Source organism: Geotrypetes seraphini, chromosome 3 (assembly GCF_902459505.1).
Source record: "Geotrypetes seraphini chromosome 3, aGeoSer1.1, whole genome shotgun sequence".
Classification (NCBI taxonomy): Eukaryota; Metazoa; Chordata; class Amphibia; order Gymnophiona; family Dermophiidae; genus Geotrypetes; species Geotrypetes seraphini.
Window position 1 is genome coordinate 120,268,908 of NC_047086.1, and position 17,221 is coordinate 120,286,128.

At 43.1% G+C, this 17,221-nt stretch overlaps 1 protein-coding gene across 12 annotated transcripts in view; it reads right to left on the bottom strand.

The window, feature by feature from the left end:
• The window catches only part of PKHD1 (PKHD1 ciliary IPT domain containing fibrocystin/polyductin), an 800,857-nt gene that overhangs the window by 49,237 nt on the left and 734,399 nt on the right, over nt 1–17,221 (bottom strand). For all 12 annotated transcript variants that reach the window (XM_033936724.1, XM_033936722.1, XM_033936718.1 and 9 more), the window contains one exon: nt 4,419–4,526. In XM_033936724.1, the coding sequence (XP_033792615.1) occupies nt 4,419–4,526 (108 nt within the window). Of the gene's footprint in view, nt 1–4,418; nt 4,527–17,221 lie in introns of those variants that run through there.

The window sequence follows — 17,221 nt, forward strand, 5'->3', positions numbered from 1 at the left end:
GGGGCAGGGAGAGAGAAAGACAGACAGAAAGAAACGGGGGCAGGGAGAGATAAAGAAAGACATACAGCCAGGAAGAAAGAAATGCCTCAGCGCCCCATTGTGCTAAATGTATACACATCTATTCTATCTCCTGTTAATGTAACAGGCCTAAACATTAGTACTCTTAATATTTGACATCCAGTTCTCATCAGAGAGAACATATACCGTGTTGTCCCAATATCTCCCTCTGTTTACCTCATACCTGATTCTAACCCAGTACATAAAGCAAGCACTACAGGGCCTTTATGCCATACTGAGCTATTTTTTTTCCACATGTGCATAAGCAATGGAAAGAGCTTTGAGACTTAAAATAGGAGTACACTTTTTGAAAGACTCTCCATTATTTCCTTGCCTTATATCTTTAAATGAAAACTAAGCAGTTTCTCCTTCTTAAAGATCACATGACTTTTCAAATAATAGCATGCATGAAGTTACTGCTTAATTATATGAATTAAAACAATAACTATATATAATTTTTTGGCAAAATAGGGTATTAGCGAGGTCCTATTTTTTAATTTAAATGTGCTACCATCACAGTGATGTAAAAGCAATTTTCAATGTCATTACACAAAACACATGGTTGGTAATTTGTAGAGGAACTGGTCAATTGCATCTTCTTCACAGTCTTCAAATTAGAGAGCAAATTATAGTGTAATTTGGTAGATATTTACACTCCTAGTTGGTTAAATAATAAATATTGCAGACTTTAGATTTAGACATAAGCAGTGAGATTTAGAAATCTTGAAGCTGAAAGTCAAAGCTCTTCTGCTAATTTGTTTTTTGTTTATAAATCAAGCCATTATGAAAACGATTATGGAGCTGGCTTGCGAGTCACAAGCTAGCTAGACCTGCAGCGTTTTCAATTGCTTAGTAACAAACAATACACGGAGTAAAGAAAACTAACTAATTTTAAAAAACTGGTTGCCAGTAGCATTTCGGGTTCAGCATAATGTGATTTTTGTGGTTCATCAAACTATTTACTGCAAAGAAGAAACTGCAGGGAATGGTACAAGATGCAGTTTATTTAAACAGTCTTTTTGTTATGCATAGTATAGCCACCTTTTTGCAAATCCCTGGTCCCTAGTAGTATTTATTTATTTAAACTTCTATGCCAGGGGTAGGGAACTCTGGTCCTCGAGAGCCATATTCCACTTGGGTTTTCAGGATTTCCCCAATGAATATGCATGAGATCTATTTGCATGCACTGCTTTCAATGCATATTCATTGGGGGAAATCCTGAAAACCCGACTGGAATACGGCTCTCGAGGACCGGAGTTCCCTACCCCTGTTCTATACCATTCTCCAAGAAGAGCTCAGAATGGTGAATTTATTCAGGTATGTTTCCCTGTCTGTCCCAGTGGGCAATGGAGGGATTAAGTGGCTTGCCCAGGGTCAGAAGAAGCAGTGTGGGTTTGAACCCACAACCTGAGGGTGCTGAGACTATAGCTTTGTCCACTGCGCCACACTCTCCCCCTTAAAGGAGAGAGCTGTTTCTGTCTGGTTTCGGACCAGGGATCTTTGGAGGGTGAGGCGAATATGATTACCACTACACTACAGAAACCTGAATACTTTTTAGTAGCAGTAGTAGGCAGCAGCAATACCCAGTTGCTCTTGCCCTTGTCGATGCCGCCATCCAAAATGGCATCAGTGATCCCTATCAGTATGTTTCCATATAAACGTAAAGAATCCATTACATGGAAACATCACCCTTAGCAGTAGTGCCATAAGATTACTACTAGGAGCCATTAACACCATTTCAGATCATGGAACCAGCAAAGAGCCATGTGACTGGAGATTGTTCTTCCCCAGGGATTTTATAAAGGTAAGTCTGGAGGGAATGCTTTGGGGATGTGGGGGTGGAGGGTCACTGAAGTTTCTTCTAGTGTGTATTGGGGAAACTTATGAGTGGTTCTACATCATTCAAGTTGGGGGTTCTGCCTAGCAGACATAATATGGGGAAGGTCTTGATTTGGGGATGCTGCTAGAGGGAGTTTGTGCTTGAAACGGCACTCCAGCCCCACCTATTTAATATGTAATATGCCCAGGAGCATTACACTGTGACTTGGTGGTCCGATGTTCCCTCACTGATGGAATAACGCTGCTTGTGATGTGGCTTACAAGCAGCATTATTTTATTTTACATGGGAGTCAGCAACATGCGGTTGCCAGATACCACAGGTTGTTGACTCTCATGGTAAATCAAGGTGTGGTAAAAGCCTGAAAGCGGCACAGAGTATATGTGTACTGGTTGAGACAAGCAACTAAGCCTGCAGGATGCATTCTATAAACATCAGACATATATGGATGTCACATAAAATTAAATATCAAATACATGACGGAGAAGTCTCCTTTGACCTAGGGCATCTCTCCTGCCGCGGGTCGCGGCAGTTCGGGTAGAGGAGATGAGGCATCTCTCCTGCCGCGGTGCTTACGGTGGGTAGGTTGCCGGGCCGCTGAACTGATGGCGCCAGCGGCCATCAGCTCAGCGGCCCCTTTTTCGGCACTTAGACCTGGTTTGACTTTGTGCTCGGGGGGGGGAAGTAGGATCGCAGTGGAGGGGAGGCAACGCGAGTGGGGGGAGGATGCCGGTTCGCAGGGAGGGGGGAAGCCGGATTGCGGGGAGGGGTTTGGAGCAGCGTCGGATTCTTCAAGGGGGGGGGAATGGAGCAGCGCCGGTAGCCTCGGGGGGGGGGGGGGGGGAGGAGGTGGAACCAATCAAAGCGAGTTTCCCTTACTTCCTATGGGGAAACTTGCTTTGATATACAAGCAATTTGGTTTACGAGCATGCTTCTGGAACGAATTATGCTCGTAAACCAAGGTTCCACTGTATACACATGTATAAGTATGTATCCAGAAAGATATTTACCTAGGTACATACTCTGGTAGTCTGGAGAGCCCTCGGGAGTTCCTCAGAAGTCAGAAAATTAAGGGTTCCTTTTACAAAGCCACGCTAGCAGTTTTATTGCACGCACCAGATTAGCGCGCGTTATAGCATGCGCTAGCCAGAAATCAACCGCCTGCTCAAAAGGAGGCATAGCGGCTAGCGCGTGCATCAATTTAACGTGCGCTATTCCACGAGTTAAGGCCCTAGCGCGGCTTTGTGAAAGGAGCCCTAAAAGTTAAATATATACAAAGACCCTTTCTTAACTTCTAGGGTTATGGGAAATAGTCAGTATTTGTGAAGTAAAACACTGAAAAGAATACTTATCAAAGATCATGCTGTTACTATAATAAAGTTTCTGAATTTATTCTGAAGAAAGTACAGAAATAGAACTTTTGGACTTTAGAAAGTAAATTTGTGTAAACATTCAGTTGAATGTACTTTAAACTTACATTTTGACTGGAGATTTTGTTCTACCCAAATAAAAAATGTTTCAAGTTTAAACATCTTTGTCATTTTTTTTCTGAGACATTTGTTGTATTTGTATTCCTACAGTGTAACACCTATCTTATGGTCATCATTACCTACAATTAATACCCATTTTTCTCTCTGTTCCTTAAGAGGTTAATATTTTTATGTAGGGTCTGATTCGGTAAACAGGACTGAAAATTAGGTGCCAGAAAGATTTGCACTGAAATTGCATTTTATAAAGGAGCTTTGTGCCAAGTGCTGATTCCTGTGACCAGCTTTGTGTATGTGGACTGACACAAATCCTGGCATGCAAAATGAGTGTGCAACTCTGGAATTCTATAACATCGTGACTAAATAATGGGATTGCCCCGCCCATCCAGGTCCCATAGCTACACCCCCTTTTGGGTTGCACATGAGAATTTCAGTGCACAACTTTATAGAACAGAGGGCCCCTTTTACAAAGCCGTGGTAGTGACTCCAGCACAGCAAATCTGATGCAGCCCATTCAGTTTCTATGGGCTGTGTCACATTTGCTGCCCCAGAGCTCACTATCATAGCTTTGTAAGCGGAGCCCAGAGTGCATACAGAAGCGTGTGTAAATCCAAATAAATGCTTATTGACATCAGTTATTGGTGTTAATTGACTTGTTATGTTGCACACGCATCTCAAAATCATGCCCAAAATTAGGCATGCAAATTTTGGTAACCTTTATAGAATTCAGGAGATGGTGACTCACCTATTGGAGATTATGTAATCCTGCCTGAGGTAACTAAAATCTGTAGAACTCTGCCCAGTCGTTGCAGTTTCTGTCTATCACTGTACCACTTGAATGAGTCAATCAGCCTCTCAAATGTCAACTTATAATGTACCCTGGATGTGATATAGTAGCTAACAATAGGAAAATGTGTATTTCTTGATGCATATTTAAATTATGCATTGTCACTCTTGCCTGATGAAGCACAAATGATTTTGTGAAGCAAGTAATTTGCATTATACAAGTTGGTAAGAAATATGTAGATTATTATTACCTGGTGGAGAGGTGACATTGAAAATGAGATACCAGTTTGACCCAGATTTGGAGACTGCCAAATTGGAAAAATTAGCCCAGCCACCTCGTATTTCAACATAGGTGTCTCCTACAAAATGAAAATTGAAATACTGTCTTTAATACAGGAGGTACAGTGTATATTTTAACATTGCATGGTTTTCTATGGCAACCAATAGAGTGATTATTACATTATTATGGGGCTCATTTTAAAAAGTGAAAACTATCTAAAAAATGGCATAAAGTCACATTTGGACATTTTTTCCCCCTTTTATGAAGTCGCTTTTTTTTTTTTTTATCGCCGGCCACAGCAGTATTATCTCTGATGCTCATAGGAATTCTATGAGTGTTGGAGCTAATACACTATGGCTGGCAATAAAAAAAAAAGGCTATTGCGGCTTTGTAAAAGGAGCCATTTGTTTGCTAAAACATCCAAATTGCTTATCTGCAGGAGAGGATGGGGGATAATATTCATTGTACATTGCATCTGGTTTGGGAGGCCCAGCACACCTGGGCAGATGCTGTTTTGCTTGCCATCGATGCCGAAAAGGCTTTTGATAGGGTAAACTGGGTTTTCCTTGGCAGGTGCAGAAAGGGAGACAAGTTTTGTACAGGCCTTAAAGTGATGTATGGCTCCCATCAAGCGAGGATCAGAGTTAATGGGCAGTATACGGCTGCTTTCTTAATAGAAAGGGTACTAGACAGGGAAATTCCCTGTCTCCTCTCCCTTTTGCTTTGTATATCGAGCACCTTGCAAGTGTGTGTGTGTGTGTGTGGGGGGGGGGAGGGAGACACATAAGATGGCATTATTTGCAGACAACATTTTAGTATATGTACATCGGCCACGATCAACCTTACCAGTACTCATTAGAGAGTTTAGAACCATTGGAGCAGTATCGGGTTTCAAAATTAACATGGGGAAATCTGTGCTAATGGGATTGAATACTACAGAAATAGGGGAACTTTTTTTGAAGGAACTACAGACCGGTGAGCCTGACTTCAATTATAGGGAAGATGGTGGAAGCTATGATAAAAGACGGCATTTGCGAGCACATTGAGAGAAATGGCCTACTGAGAACAAGCCAGCACGGATTCTGTAAGGGAAGGTCGTGCCTAACGAACCTTCTGTACTTCTTTGAGGGAATAAGCAGTCGGGTGGACAATGGGGAACCCATCGACATCATTTACCTCGATTTTCAAAAGGCTTTCGACAAGGTACCACATGAAAGGCTGCTTAGGAAACTGTGGAATCACGGGGTGGGAGGGGATGTGCACAGATGGATCGAGCACTGGCTGTCGGGTAGACTGCAGAGGGTCGGAGTAAAGGGCCAATATTCTGACTGGTGGGGAGTCACGAGCGGTGTGCCACAGGGATCGGTGCTGGGGCCGTTACTCTTCAACATATTTATCAATGACCTGGAAAAAGAGGCGAAGTGCGAGGTTATAAAATTTGCAGACGATACGAAACTGTGCGGCAGAGTTAACTCCAGGGAGGAGTGTGAGGACCTGCAAAGGGACCTAGACAAGCTGGAAGACTGGGCAAACAAATGGCAAATGCGCTTTAACGTGGAAAAATGCAAGGTCATGCATATAGGGAAAAAGAACCCGTTGTTCAACTACAAATTGGGGGGGGGCATTGTTGGGAGAAAGCAATCTTGAGAGAGACTTGGGTGTGCTGGTGGATGCATCACTGAAGCCATCTGCACAGTGTGCAGCGGCCTCAAAAAAAGCCAACAGGATGCTGGGCATCATAAAGAGGGGCATAACTACCAGGACGCGGGAAGTCATCATGCCACTGTATCGAGCGATGGTGCGTCCGCATCTGGAATACTGCGTTCAATATTGGTCGCCGTACCTCAAGAAAGACATGGAGGTACTTGAGAGAGTCCAAAGGAGAGCAACGAAACTGGTAAGAGGGCTGGAACACTACTCATATGCTAAGAGGTTGGATAGGCTGGGGCTCTTCTCTCTGGAAAAAAGGAGGCTCAGGGGTGATATGATAGAGACCTTCAAGATCATGAGGGGCATAGAGAGGGTGGATAGGGACAGATTCTTCAGGCTGAAGGGGACAACAGGTACGAGGGGGCACTCGGAGAAACTGAAGGGAGATAGGTTCAGAACGAATGCAAGGAAGTTTTTTTTCACCCAGAGGGTCGTGGACACTTGGAATGCACTACCGGAGGAAGTGATCAGGCAGAGTACGGTACAGGGATTCAAACAGAGACTGGATGGATTCCTGAGGGATAAAGGGATCATGGGATACTGAGAAAGCTAACCAGAAAATAAATATAGAAACCCAACCAGGTCGTGCAGGTGCAAGACAGGAGGGCTAGGACTTGATGGGAAGATAGGACTCAATTAGGAAACCGAGGTGGCATGGGGGCCCCTTCTGGTGATTTAGACAGGTCGTGACCTGTTTGGGCCGCCGCGGGAGCGGACTGCTGGGCAGGATGGACCTGTGGTCTGACCCGGCGGAGGCACTGCTTATGTTCTTATGTTCTTATGTTCTTATTTCCATTTAAACTGGCTCCAAGAATTATATGCTATTTGTGGGTTCTGTGGCACCAGGACCTTAAGTTATTATATGGTTACAATTACTCAAAATTAGTAACACAACTATTTAGGGCCTAAATGGAAGGGTCTTTGGATTTCTTGGTGGGGCTATATAACAATGAATGTTTTGCCCCACTTATTGTTTCTATTTCAGGTATTGCCACTTCAGATCCCACAAAGGGTATTAAAATAGGTGCAATGGGCCTTCCTTATATTTATAGGGGATGATAAACACCCTAGGTTATTCCTGAGGGTCCTATACAAGAGGGCAGGAAAGTCCCAAATATTTAGTGGTATTATTGGGCAGCTCAGTTATGATTTTTAGTGGACTGGGAGTTTGGGATGAGAAAATCTAGTGTTTGGTTGGAGCAGGGGTTTTATCCTTTTATTTTGCTTCACCACTTGAGGAGACCCTTGCCCCAATTGAGGGATATCTCCCTCTGTCTGGAAAATCCATTTATGTTGCATTTGTTACGAGTCGTGGACTGCCCTTCATAAATGGTGAGGGGCATCAGGAGGAGATGTCTACACTATCATGTAATGAACCCTGATTTGGTGCTGGAAGTGAGCAGGCCATTTTTCCGCAGGTGAGCGAATAAAGGATTATGTAGATTCCATCATTTTCTGGAATGGGGAGCCTTAATGGAATTTACAGTCCTTTCGATATTGTTATACCTTGGGGGTCTTTTGATTACTACATCTATCTTTAAATGCATCATTTCCTTGCCTCTCAGGGTTGGTAAAGGGAGAACCCAGTGCTAGCTGATCATTGGGAAAATATGTGGTTGGCTATAGGTAGATTGCCAAGGCCTCTCTCACTACTTTATAAGCCCCTTACAGATCTGGAAAACATAGTGCATCCATTTATGACTAATGGGAACAAGATCTTTTTTTCCTTATTCAAAAGTGGGTCAAGATTTATTGATGAAGATAAACAAAAAAAATTTTTCTAAATGTGTTTTTTACAAGAAAATGTTTATAAAGTGCTTACACGATGGTGCTACACTCCAACACATTTGAGAAAAATATTTCCAGCTACTTATGATACATATTGGTTTTGTGTTCAAGGAGTAGGCTCATTCCTGCATATGTGGTGAACCTGTGAGTGACTCGTATAACAATTTTGGAAAGGGGTGGGGGTAGAGCATTCAAAGATTTTGACGACTTCTCTTGCTCTTATACCATAATCATGCTTGTTGGGACTTTACAATGATCAAGGTTTGCAATAGCAACAGACAGCAAAACGTTTAGGCTGGGCATCTGCTAAATGCATAATAGTATCATATTGGAAGCAACTACTTTCTTCTCCTATTAGGGCAAAATGTACGTGAACTGTGAATTATGGTTTGTTCATGTACTTATTGGCATGTGGATAATGTGTGATGTTATGTCTGTCTATTTTATGGAATTTTATGCTTGTTTTGATACTGGAAACTGCCTAAACTTAAAGCGGTATATAAATGTATTAAATAAATAAATATAGGTAACACCCGCAGCAGGCATAAGAGCTATTGGGGTAGTTTATAGTTGGATTTAGGTGAGTTTTGGAGTGCTCACCATAAAATGCAAGGAGGTTCTGATGAGACGTGTACCTAGGACCTTTTATGTGACGTTCACTGCAGTGCCCCCTAGGGTGCTCCACTGCTCTGCTGGGATGTCTGTGTGGACATTCTGACTTCCTCCTATGTCCCAATAGCTCATTTTTGTATGATTTTCATTTGGATATTTGGAGGGGGGGGGGGGGTTAAAAAATGGTTCAGAATGACATATTGAGGACAAACACATCTGTGAAATGGCCATAAAAAAAAAAAGATAGATGTTTTTCTGAATTGACAATGGCTATTTTCTCTACTGGATATTTGGATGTTTTTTCCCAAACTGTCTAATCTTGGATTTAGACATCATATTGAAAATGCCCCTCTTGGTGGGAGAGAGTCCAAACTATTAAAATGATAATTTTGCCTGTAGTTTGCTACCAAATGAATATGTTGCTGATTTATTTTCAAGTGTCCTTCTATAAAAAATTAAATAGTATTCTTACTAAATTAGGTTGGCTTGGTAAAACTACTAGAATTTGCTTTAGTATCTTTGCAAAAACCAATTGTGGCGGGTGAGGTAAATTTTCCAAATTTTTATAGATACCATCAAGCTTTCATAATGTGGCAGGGTATGTATTGGATCCTTCCTGAAGTCGTGGAGCATCTTCCGGACTTGCTGATTTTAGAACATCAACTCTTGTCCCCTTTAAGATTGTGCCATATATTGAGTATTAAATTGCCAAGATTAAGTACAAAAGTACATAAGTACATAAGTAGTCGCCTCCGCCGGGGCAGACCAGAGGTCCATCTAGCCCGGCGGTCCGCTCACGCGGTGGCCCATCAGGCATATTGCCTGATCTGCGGTCCTTTGACTAATTTTATGCCTACCTCAACACTTATCTCTAAACTTTCCACTGCTCTTATCTGTACCCCTCAATCCCTTTGTCCTCCAGGAACCTATCCAGGTCATCCTTGAAACCCTGTACTGTGCTATTTCTTATCACGGCCTCCGGAAGGGTGTTCCATGTGTCCACCACCCTCTGTGTGAAGAAGAATTTCCTTGCGTTTGTTTTAAACCTGTCCCCCTTCAATTTCATCGAGTGACCCCTTGTTCTTGATGGTTTCTTTCAAATTGAAAAATCTATCCTTGTCAACCTTTTCGATGCCCCTCAGGATCTTGAAGGTCTCTATCATATCTCCTCTGAGGTCTCCGCTTTTCCAGGGAGAACAACCCCAGCTTCTTCAGTCTGTCAGTGTATGTAAGGTTTTCCATACCCTTAATCAGTTTAGTTGCTCTTCTCTGGGACTCTCTCAAGCATTGCCATGTCCTTTTTGAGGTACGGTGACCAGTACTGTACACAGTATTCCAGGTGCGGGCGCACCATAGCCCGGTACAGTGGCAGGATGACTTCCTTCGTTCTGGTCGAGATACCCTTCTTAATGATACCTAACATTTGATTTGCTTTCCTCGAGGCTGTGGCGCATTGTGCCGACGCCTTCAGTGTTGTGTCTACCAATCACTCCCAGGTCTCTTTCAAGGTTACTGACCCCTAGCATTGATCCCCCCATTTTGTAAGTGAACATCGGGTTCCTTCTCCCTATATGCATGACCTTGCAGTTTCCCTACATTGAAGCTCATTTGCCACTTTTATCGCCATTCTTCCAATGTCGTAAGATCCCTTTGGAGATTCTCGCAGTCTACCGTGGTTTCAACCTTGCTGAATAGTTTGGTGTCATCTGCGAATTTGATGACCTCGCATTTTGTTCCCGCCTCAGGTCGTCAATGAATATGTTAAACAGGAGCGGTCCCAGCACTGACCCTTGAGGAACCCCGCTCGTGACCCCTTGCCAGTCCGAGTAGTGGCCCTTTACACCAACCCTCTGCTTCCTGTCTGCCAGCCAGTTTTTGATCCATCGGTGGACCTCCCCTCGCACCCCGTGATTCCATAGCTTCTTGAGCAACCGCTCATGTGGTACCTTATCGAAGGCTTTTTTGGAAGTCTAGGTAGATTATGTCTATGGGTTCACCTTTGTCCACCTGGTTATTTACCCCCTCAAGAAGTACAATAAGTTTGTGAGGCACGACCTACCCTTGCAAGAACCCATGCTGGCTCGACCTTAGCTGTCCATTTTTTTTCGATATGGTCACAGATGCTGTCCTTGATCAGCGCCTCCATCATCTTCCCGGGACCGATGTGAGGCTTACCGCCTATAGTTTCCCGGGTCGCCCCTTGACCCTTCTTGAAGATGGGGCGTGACATTTGCTATTTTCCAGTCCTCCGGGATCTCTCCAGTTTTTAGGGATAGGTTGCATATTTGCTGAAGTGTCTCTGCTATTTCATTCCTTAATTCCTTGAGCACCCTTGGGTGAATGCCGTCCGGGCCTGGGCGACTTGTCGCTCTTTAGCTTGTCTATCTGCCTGGAGGACCTCCTCCTGGCTCACCTCTAATTGGACCAGCTTGCTATCTTGATCTCCATTTTCTATTTCCTCTGGTTCCGGAATGTTGGATGTGTCCTCCCTCGTGAAGACCGACGTAAAGAAGTCGTTTAACTTGTCCGCTATTTCTTTTTCCTCCCTCAATACTCCCTTTCTATCCCCATCATCCAAGGGCCCCACTTCCTCCCTCGCTGGTTGCTTTCCCTTTACGTACCTGAAGAATGATTTGAAATTTTTTGCCTCTCCCGCTAGTCTCTCTTCATATTCCCTCTTTGCTCTCCTAACCACTCGGTGGCACTCCTTTTGGCTTTCCTTGTGTTCCTTTTGGTTGCATTGTATTGCATTGTATTTGATACATGGAAAACTTTAAAATTCATTAACAATCTAACACCTATACCAGTGCTACAACCATGTCAGTCCTTATGGTTGAACTCCAAGATTCACAATGGCGAGTCTAAGGCAGGCATATGAACATTAGATGTATTATCAAATGGAAAACTTCTTGATTTTTCATGACTGCAACAAATATTCGGTATTACAAAGTCTCAAGCATATAAGTGGTTGCAGTTGAAGTAGGCCATTCAGAAGGGGTTCCCTGATTGGCAAAATTTAACAAATCAATATAGCTTGCCGTGCCTATGTTTCCAGATAGATTTGCTAGGGTATCAGGCAGCCAAGTGGTATAAATTAATTTCAGAATATTTGAATAAGAAACCAAAAACATGCCTAAGGGATATTTGGAATATTGAGATAAAGCAAAAGATTTCTGCTGCTCAATGGCCACGGATTTGGTCTTGGAGGATGAGATGTACAGCGCCAGCATCTATGAGACAAACCTGGTTTTTCTGTTATATAGGATTTTTTGGACCCCTGTTCGTTTGCAAAAATTAGATAGTTCAAAGTCTAATAGATACTGGCATTGTCATCTTGATATAAGCACGCTGGATCACATGTTGTACTTTTGCCCCTTAATATCAGGCTTCTGAAAGTTGATATGGGTTACAATTAATAGGATATTGGGTACCTCCATTCCTATGTCATACGATATGGTTCTCTTTGGAACTATATTATAACCCAAGTCTCTAATTTCTGCAGCTAATAATAGATTACTTCTTGTAATCACTGAGATTGCTATACAAATGATCACAAAAAACTGGAAGAATTGTGATAGACTGATTCACACCTTTTGGTGGGAATCCCTGTGCTTAAGTTATCGATATGAATGTATGAATTCGGAAACAAAGGGTTATGGTAACAACTTCAATGAGATTTGCGGACCCTTAGCAAATTTTGTATCCACCGATTAATAGTCCAAGCCTTCCATTTTATTGAGTTTTACACACATCTAGATTGGGAGGGAAGGTGGAGAGGAGGGGGGGAAAGATGTCTATATTATTATTTGTTAATAATAAGTGCTGTTATTTGGTGCCAATTGTTCTATTTTTGTATGCACTTTCTTTATGTTTTAAAATGAATAAAGATTTTTTAAAAAGAAAGAAAGAAAGAAAGAAAATGCCCCTCCACTTCTAATAACATTTATTACACTCATGAATATCAAATTTAAACATTCTCGAGATGCCATATCGTAAGCCTGGGCAAGAGCTGTCACTGAAGTATTCCTACCTGCACTCCTTCTCCCATACCCAGTTTACAACTGCTGCTTTTTCCCAGCCCCTCGCTATCTTTACAGCAAAACATTGGAGTGAATAGCTGTCATTTTCTTATTTTATATATTTATTGAGATTTTGGATTTATTAACCACCTTTATAAAGAGATTCCCTCAAGGCTAACATAAACAGCTTACATTGTGTTAACGGCATAACAATAGTAAAATAATCAAATGTAAGCATAACATGCAATCAATGAATTCAACTTGGAGATAGACAAACTTACGGGTGAAGTTTTCAAGGTGTGGTAAAAGGTACTGTAGGGGCCCCATTTTGGATATGCACTGGTTGGGCAGGAGCGAAGATGGATCGCTCTTGACCAGCAACTACTGGACCTCCAGGTAATGACCCTGAAGATTTTATTTATTTAATTAGTCATTCAGTTTTATAGCCTATCCTCCCATAAGAACCCAGAACAGGTTGCAAGTTTACATATATAATATAGGACAGTAATAAGATAGTCTGAGTAAGGACTTCAGATGATGATAAGACAATTTTAACATAGGGGCATAGACTTCATACTGTTGTAGGACAGCTAGACAAAATTAACATACAAGTTGAGACTTCTTACAACAACAAGACAATTTTGACAACAGCTCATGAGTCAATGGAGATGGTTCTCCAGTTAGCAGATATGGAGAGCCTTATTAGAGTTTGTTTGGAAAAAGGAGCTGTCTTCATGGACAGCATTAAGTAAAAAGATGGGTTTTCACTACTTTCCTAAAATTTAATGTTCCTTTCAATGATCTGATAGATGGCAGGACTTGGTTCCATACTCTGAGTAAGAAATGGAAATAGGCTTGTCTGCGGGTTTGTTTGAACTGAAGGGTTTTTGCTGAAGGCATATTGTAGACAGTCTTTTTTGCCTTGTGATCTTAAAGGTCGGTTTGAAATATAGGATGTTAGTTTCCCTGACATATAAGCTGGGACCATTTTTTCAAAGAATTTGTAGGCTAGTGGCAGGGCTTTGAAGATATAGTGATTATGAATAGGCAGTCAGTATGCCTAAGGCCAGCACTAGGGTGATGGGATCATGGATTTTCAGAGTTTTCAGTAGATGAACTGTTGTAGGTGTTGTAATCATAGTAGGTTCTATGTAGACAGGCCAGCAAATAATGCATTGCAGTAGTCTACGCGGGAAAGGACAAAGGCATAAAGTAGTTGTATAAAATCTGTCTAGGAAAAGTACATGCAAATTGTCCATAACTGGCGTTAAGAAGTACAATGAGGTTAATACTACTTGGGATTTAGGACTTGAGTCAAGTATTACTCCAAAGCTGCAGACTTGGTCCTTAGCTATTAGGGTTGCTTTGCCTTAGGAGAAGGAAGGACGAGGGTTGGCACAACTCTTCTTATGAATCCAGAGTAGTTCAGTTTTGGATGTATTTAATTGTAGTCTTGTTTACAGTTATCCAGATTGATTTCAAATAGGCAGCATTGTAGTTTTTTTTATTTCATTGTCCTGGTGTTATCCCAACAGAAAGTAAAGCTGGATATCATCAGCGAAGGGATGGATCTTAATTCTGTGTGTCGAAACGATGTCAAGTACTGGTCTGACATGCAAGTTAAAAAGCAGCGGCTCAGGCATGGCTCAGGGTGAAGAGGATGCCTTGGGGGAGGGGACAAAGGGCAGCTTCAGGATAGAGGTCTGATCAAGAATGCCTTGGAGGGTTCAATTAAAGAATGATCTTAGGGGGGTGCTGGAATAGAGACAGAGTGCTATGATTGAAGGGGGCTACAATCAGAGAGGGTTTGAATCTGGGGGCTACAATCAGAGAGGGTTTAAGCAGCCCTGGTACCTTTTAAATCAGCCCTGGGAGCATTAGGAACTGGGTTTAATTTGGTATTATGCAGGCAATCAGTGAATGCACAAAAGAACAGGGGTAATATGACCAAATTTCTTGGCTTTGCAGTCCATATCCAATCTCTGCCCATATCCCACCCACTCCTGCAATAAGTATAAGATGTTTAGGATGCTGGCCGTGTTTAGCACAAAAGGGAGAAAGAAAATCCAACGTAGTCTGCAGTAAACAACAGCAACCAGAAAACAACAAACAGACTGCAGACAATGTACAAGATGCAGGCGTTGTTTATTAGTAAATGCAGTAACATATACAACCTTATAGCCAACCAAGGGACCCGACACGGTCCGTGTTTCGGATGACACGCCTTCCTCAGGGGTCCATGGTGGTTAAGGTATAAAGCAAACACACGCCAATCACGATCAAATGGGGTCAAGCAAGTCTTACACAATGGTAAAAAAGACTTGCTTGACCCCATTTGATCGTGATTGGCGTGTGTTTGCTTTATACCTTAACCACCATGGACCCCTGAGGAAGGCGTGTCATCCGAAACACGGACCGTGTTGGGTCCCTTGGTTGGCTATAAGGTTGTATATGTTACTGCATTTACTAATAAACAACGCCTGCATCTTGTACATTGTCTGCAGTCTGTTTGTTGTTTTCTGGCCGTGTTTAGCAGCCATTTGTATGGGACAGCACTAACAGTCAGCTCACACTTAGTGCATAGTAGTAAATATGACCCTGAGGGGGGAATTCATCAAGGTGTGGTAACTGAGCAACTTGTGAGATCCTGATACTTTAGGTTGCTTAATCCCAGAGCAAGAGAGTAACACTGCTTGCAAGTCACCTCACAGCCAGTGTTATTCCCATGGCCTGGTAGCATCAGGCAAAGCCATGGTCTGATGCTCCTAACTATTAGATCAGGGTCCCCCGTGCATCCACCCCCCAATTTAAGTCCACCTCAGCACAAGGCATGCCCACCTCCACAGAAGCACAAGCACTCTCCATCCTCCTATTCCCCCACCTGAAAGTAGTCTCACCCTCCCCAAAAGTTACCTTAATATCATTGGTGAATCCAGGGACTCTGGGGTCTTCAGGCGGTCTAGGGGGGACTTCAGTCATGCTTAGTTCTACTCCAGCTTCAAAATGGTGCGACAACCTCTAGAGTTCAAATCTCCATATATTTTCTTATATGGAAGTATGACCCCCTAGTGGTAGTCATGTGAGACTACCACTAGGGGTGTCATTTTGAAACCAGTGCAAGACTGGGAAGGATCAACTGGGCTTCACTTCTGCTTGAAGACCATCTGAACCCTCAGAAGACCCTCTCCCCAGACCACCAATGGTACCCTTTGGTAGGCGAGGGCTACCTTTCAGATGGAGAAGTAGGGGGGCTTGTGAGATGTAGGCAGTCCTTGTATCAGGTGGGGCTTAAGTCATGGGAGGTCCAGAAACCTGTTTAGTGAACATCGTTAAATGCATGGTGAGTTTTAAGAATCTGGCCCTTGTAAGATGTCATTTTTTCGCATCTGTCAAATATGAATAGGGCTTATAAAATGAGGGTTTTACTGTTTTAGAGTTTACTTAAGTAAGCGAAATGGTGATTGAAGTATCAACAAGTGTTTTTATCTTTATGCCTTAGTATGCCATAGTTCGAGCAACTTCTGTGCACTTTCTCTGCTCTGTTCCAGATGTTACTATAGAAACATAGAAAGTGACGGCAGATAAGGGCCAAGGCCCATCAAGTCTGCCCACACCAATGACCCTCCCCTACCTCCCTTGCGAAGAGATCCCACCTTTCGATCCCATTTAGCTTTAAAATCAGGCACACTGCTGGCCTCAATCACCTGCATCGGAAGACCATTCACATCGATCCACCACCCTCTCGGTGAAGAAGTATTTCCTGGTGGTCGCCATGACAATGTCCTCTCCCCTGATTTTCCATGGATGCCCTCGTGTTGACGTGGGCTCCTTGAAGAAGAAGATATCCTCCCCCACCTCTATACGGCGTGTGAGGTACTTGAATGTCTCTATCATGTCCCCCCTCTCCCTGCGTTCCTCTAGGGAGTTAGAGCTGCAATTTATTCAGCCGTTCCTCATACGGGAGATCCCTGAGCCCCGTGACCATCCGTGTGGCCATTCGCTGGACCGATTCAAGTCTCAGCACATCTTTGCGGTAATGTGGTCTCCAGAATTGTACACAGTAATTCCAGATGGGTCTCACCATGGACCTATATAAGGCATTAGGACTTCGGGCTTACGGCTAACGAAACTCCTTCGTATGCAACCCATGATTTATCTGGCTTTAGATGAAGCTTTCTCCACCTGAGTTGCAGTCTTCCTGTCCGCACTGATGATCACCCCTAAAGTCTCGTTCCCGCTACAGTTTCTCTCCAGGATCTCACCATTAAGAGTGTAAGTCTTACATGGATTTTGTTGCCAAGGGTGCATGACCTTGCATTTTTGGCATTGAGAGTTTAGTTGCCAGGTCCTGGACGCAATTCTCCAGTAGAGGAGGGTCGTGATGTTGGTGATGTCAGCAAGAACTTTGCACGTGCAAAAAAAGGATACGGAGACTCATTCATTTTATATGAAATATAAGTGCTGATCTACAACTAGCTTTATGAATTGCAGGATGCAAATATTTTTGTTTGCTCAGCATGGGGTCGCGGCAGTTCGGGTAGAAGAGGGATGGCATCACGGTAGGGGAGATGAGGCATCTCTCCTGCCGCGATGGTTAGGTTGCCGAGCCGCTGAACTGATGGCGCCAACGGCCATCAGCTCAGCA